The sequence below is a fragment of the Anarrhichthys ocellatus genome, unplaced genomic scaffold (genome assembly GCF_004355925.1).
Source record: "Anarrhichthys ocellatus isolate YVR2014 unplaced genomic scaffold, GSC_Weel_1.0 scaffold3822, whole genome shotgun sequence".
Classification (NCBI taxonomy): domain Eukaryota; kingdom Metazoa; phylum Chordata; class Actinopteri; order Perciformes; family Anarhichadidae; genus Anarrhichthys; species Anarrhichthys ocellatus.
In genome coordinates, this window is record NW_022283796.1 from 1 (window position 1) to 5,170 (window position 5,170).

The 5,170-nt window shown below is 40.6% G+C and overlaps 1 protein-coding gene across 1 annotated transcript; it reads left to right on the forward strand.

Annotated features, from left to right (window-relative positions):
• Positions 1–7: 7 nt before the first annotated feature.
• On the forward strand, positions 8–559 carry LOC116379166 (trace amine-associated receptor 1-like; the record flags this gene model as incomplete). The annotated part of the gene is made up of 1 exon (XM_031841101.1): positions 8–559. A coding segment is annotated over one exon (552 nt), but the record flags the coding sequence as incomplete, so codon positions are not given.
• Between the last annotated feature and the right edge of the window lie 4,611 nt (positions 560–5,170).

Sequence of the window (5,170 nt, forward strand, 5' to 3'; positions counted from 1 at the left end):
GATAAATAATCATGTTGTTGTGATCATGATCTTGGTGAGCTGGGGGGTTTCTGCTGTGATTGGAATCGGCTTCATTATTGTAGGAATAAACCAAGAAATATGTGCTGGACCATGTTTAATCGCTTCTTTAATGGCAAACATTTTGGGACTTATTTTCTCATTTTACCTCCCAGCGATTGTAATGCTGTTTATCTACCTGAAGATTTTCCTTGTGGCACAGAGACAGGCACGCAGCATCCAGAACACAACCCGTCAGAGAACAAAGTGTGGAGCCACTGTCAGTAAGATGGAGAGAAAGGCCACCAAAACTCTGGCTATTGTGATGGGAATTTTTTTGCTGTCTTGGCTTCCTTTCTTTCTTTGTACTACCGTTCTTTCTTTCAGTCATGTTTACGTGCCGCTTCCTTTGATTGAATTACTTAATTGGCTTGCACTGTCAAATTCTATGCTCAATCCCTTTATTTATGCTTTGTTTTACAGCTGGTTTAGATCAGCTTTCAGAATGATAATTTCTGGAAAAATAATTCAGGGTGATTTTACAAACTCAAAACTGCTCTAATTAATGGTTAGCTGTGCTGAAATACAGTATGTATTGTGTCTATGATGAAAATGTATGGAATATCCACATGCAAAAACATACACAAATATGTATGCACAACACACACACACTATAGACTGTACTGTACCTGAGGTAAAAGTATAAAAACTACGTTGAGTAAATCCCTTGAAATCTATATGAATGTTTTAAAATACTTAATCAATGAAAATCTGTTGTTCACATATTCTTTTGTTATTGTTAAAAATGTGATTCATTACTGGTACAACATGACACACAAGGGTGTGATTTTGAAAACATTCGTAAAGATTGGTTTGCAAAATCCTTTCCAAAGTTCCAAAGACCTTCTCAGGCAGGTGTTTCCAAAGCCTGCCTCTGACAGTAGCCGTGTTGAAATTTAATTGTCTTGCAACTTTGAAGCTAACTTTTGTCACACAAAAAATAACGTTCAGAATAAAGTAACAGTAGGCATTTTTCCATCAACTGGTTTGGAGTGAATAAACTAGAAGGGATTGAAGTTTTGTTAGAAGTGAAGGAAAAAGTAGAGGGTGCCAACTAGAGCAGGGGTCTTCAATGTTTTTCAGGCCAAGGACCCCCAAACTGATAGAGAGATGGAGCAGGGACCCCCAACTCTATATATTGTATACAATTGTGTTTTATATTAAACTGGGCCTAGTGCGATGTATAAACATACCTTGTTATTGTGCATTCAATACTAAGCTATTCAAATAATACACAGGTTCATATATTCATGTTTTTATTTTAAACGTGCAAGGTACAGTGAGTAGGGTGGCCGTGCCACTGCCATTTATAAACATACCTTGTCAACTGATACCAATGCCAATATCAACATTGTCTGTCATGCATACAAGCTATTCAAATTGACGTTTTTTTAAACATAAATGTGGAAATGAAAATGAGTGATGGCCTATTAGTGCCACTGCCATGCATAAACATACTTGTCATCTTGCATACAATACTTAACTATTAAAATAATGGACAGATTCAAGTTTGGAAAAAAAAATTTAAATTGTAATCAACCAAAAGTTGTCCCAGTATGTGGAAAACTTCATGTAATGATCTCCATTATTTCCTTTTAACAGCTGAAAATTCATACAAACTATTTTAAAACAAGTCCCTTGTAATTCATTCCATTTTGAATGAATTTGTATGTAACAAAAACATTGACATATATGATGCATTGAGAACGTTTTGGATTAAGGAATGAATACCACATCTGAAAGTGGCCCAAGAATGCAGCTACATTAAAACCTTCAGAGAGAGAAGACAGTCAACTGATTGCAAAAACATTAGATCCATCCATCCATCCATCGTCTTCCGCCTATGGGTCGTGGGTGCAGCAGGTTTAATATATGACGTCCCTCTCCACAGCAAGGCTTTCAAACTCTTACTGGAGAACCCCAAGGCGTTCCAAGGCCAGATGAGATATATAGAGTCCCTCCAGAGTGTTCTGGGTCTACCCCAGGGCCTTTTATCAATTGGTCGTGCCCAGACAACCTCAAAAGAGAGGCGTCCAGAAGGCATCCTGATCAGATGCCTGAACCACCTCAGCTGGCCCCTTTTGACGTGCAGGAACAGTAGCTCTGAGGTCCCTTTTCTATCTCAAATGCTGAGCAAAGCCACCCTGCAAAGGAAGCTCATTTTGGCCACTTGTATCCGCAATCTGTTACTTTTAGTCACAACCCAAAGCTCATGACCATAGGTGAGGGTCGGAACGTAAATGGACTGGTAAATCTAGAGCTATACCATCCAGCTCAGCTCCTTTTTCACCACAACAGTGCATAACAACGCCCAGGGCACTCCTGGCGCTGCACAAAACCGCCTGTCCATCTCATGCTCCATTACACCCTGACTCAAGAACAAGACCATGATAAACTTGAACTCCCTTGCTTGGGACAGTGACTCACTCCAAACCGAGAGGGTGCAATCAACCTTTTTCCCGCAAAGAACCATGGCCTCAGACTAAGAGGGACTGACTCTCATCCCGATCGTTTCACACTCCGCTGCAAAGCGCCCCAGTGCATGCTGAAGGTGACGTTCTGAAGGAGCCAACATCACCACATCATCTGCATAGAGCAGAGATGCAATTCTATGGTCCCCAAACCAGACATTCTCCTCCCCCGGCGGCACCTTAAAATCCCCTCCCTGAAAATCACTAACTGGATTGTTGAAAAGGAACAACCCTGACGGAGTTCAACACACACTGGAAATGTATTGTACTTAATGCCAAGTTTACGGACACAGCTCTCATTTTGGGCATACAAGGACCAGATGGCTCGTACCAACGACCCCGGTGCTCCGTATTTCCACAGTATCCCCCACAGGACTACCAGGGGTACATGGTCGTAAGCATTCTTCAAGTCTACAATAGTGAGGGGGTCACAGGTCGCAACCATACAAAGGAAAGGAGTGAAGACACCGTCAGCTGCGGGGGAAGAGAAAGCAGACTTCAGAGGAGGATTGACCAGGCCAATGGGTCAAAGGCCAGGAGGAGCTTATTGGATTTCAGCCAATTACTAAGCTGATACGGGACCTCTCAGAGACACTCGGAACACAAAAGAACTGTGACTGTCCGGAGAAGATCAGACCTAATGTGGAGTACATTACAGCTAGACTGGGCAATGCCAAACTGTGGTGTGTGACATATTTGGTCTCTGCTCCATGGAACATTAGATTATTAATAGTGTGATTGAGTTTGTAACTGTTTTTGCATTTGTTGGATAATAAATCCTTTTGATTTTGACTTGGACCAGCTGTTCTATTTTGGAGGCGGATAAGAAGCACATGGCAAGGGGGAAGGGTGGTTTCTCTCTTCGATCAGAAGTGCCCTAACAACGGTTTGCAAGAACTTCCTTAAGGCCAACTGGAAGTCCTTCTCCATCACCTCTCTGAACTCCAACCGCAACAGGGTTTTTGCTTTGGAAACCACAGCTGCAGCCCTTTTGGCCAAGATGTACCACTTCAGCTTGACAGCCTCCTTCATTCTTAGGTTGACGCAACGACTGGCTGGGTACTCCAAAATTCTGTTCGGTGCTCAAGCACAGTAGCTATTGCCCACAAAACACAACTCCCAGGGTCACACAAATGCCTCCACCAAGTTACATCCCTCATGAAAAGTTTTAGATATTCAAACAAAATGATTTAATGAATTCCCATGTAGGAAGACATAACATTGACACCCTTAAGTAAGATGAAACCTGATCAGAACAGAGGCTGTTACAGTCCGGCTCAGAGGTTACAACAAAAATGGGAGACCAGACAGGATAAAAGTAATAAATAAGCACATTTATTTACAAAATTATTCAAAACAATAGAACAAACGTGGAAAGTAAGTAATCAGTAATGTAAGCATGTGTGGATGTGTGAAAAAAAAGAAGGGAAAAAAACAGTTGTGTCAGCCAAGGGCAAGAAAATCATGTTCAGGTGGTGAACTTTAACACCAGGCTTAGGTGCTGGTCATCAGCTGACAGCCAGAGTCCTGTAAGAGAAAGAACTGCCCGGAAAAGGAACACGACCGATAGTGGATTGGATGAGTCTTCACAAAGGCCATCAAGAAAATGGTAGACTACTACTTGGCCCCAAACTTAGGGTTGGGTTATCTGACCCAAGGTCGGATTCAAACTGAAAATGTATGTGCTATTTGAGTATTTGCTCAGCCAGCATATGTTTTGTTTCCTGGACAAAGGGAAAGATTATCATAAGTTATTTTATATTGTGTCAATACAATAATTATTTTATCTTTTATTTCTTGATGAAATGAAATGCACACACAAACACAAAGTAAAAATAAACAGCAAGTTGTTAGCTTTCATTGCGGTTTGGGATCTCACAGGACACTCTATCCTAAGTTTGATTGCACAATGAGGTTTGCATTAATTATAGTAATGAGACAGGAATTAATAAATATTCAGTCTAACTCAGGCAGAGTGCCACTGTAATCAAGGACTTCTATACTGATGTGTAGACTATCTGGAGGGTTCAAAAGCTGTGGTATGAAAATGTATGAAGAGCTAGGATAGAAAAACCGAATGTTTTAAATGTGCATTAATACTGAACATAATATTTTGTCAATCAAATGCTTAGAACTGAATATTTCTCAATCTTATTTTTCATAATGTATGTGTGGATAACTGAATGACAGGAACGCATTAGCTTGGACATGGATATCAGCATCAACAGGACTAATGTGCTTACTGAGATACATCCCTGCTATAAGATAGATGTCTCTTACGTACTAACGAGCAACCCTTCTGCAATATGTGTATTGTTTCATATTTTCCTTAGCTCATTATCTGCTATAACTGTATGTGGAAACCTGCTTGTAATAATCTCCATCACTTACTTCAAACAGCTCCACACTTCTACAAACTACCTCATATTCTCTCTTGCTGTGGCTGACCTACTTGTTGGGCTTTTAGTCTTTCCTCTCACCATGGAATTCTCTAGAACGTCATGTTTGTACTATGAAGATTTATTTTGTAAAGTACGGACCACCTTTGATGTATTACTGTGCATATCTTCTATTCTAAACTTGTGTTGTATTTCTATTGACCGATATTATGCTGTGTGTCAGCCTCTGACATACAGAGCTAA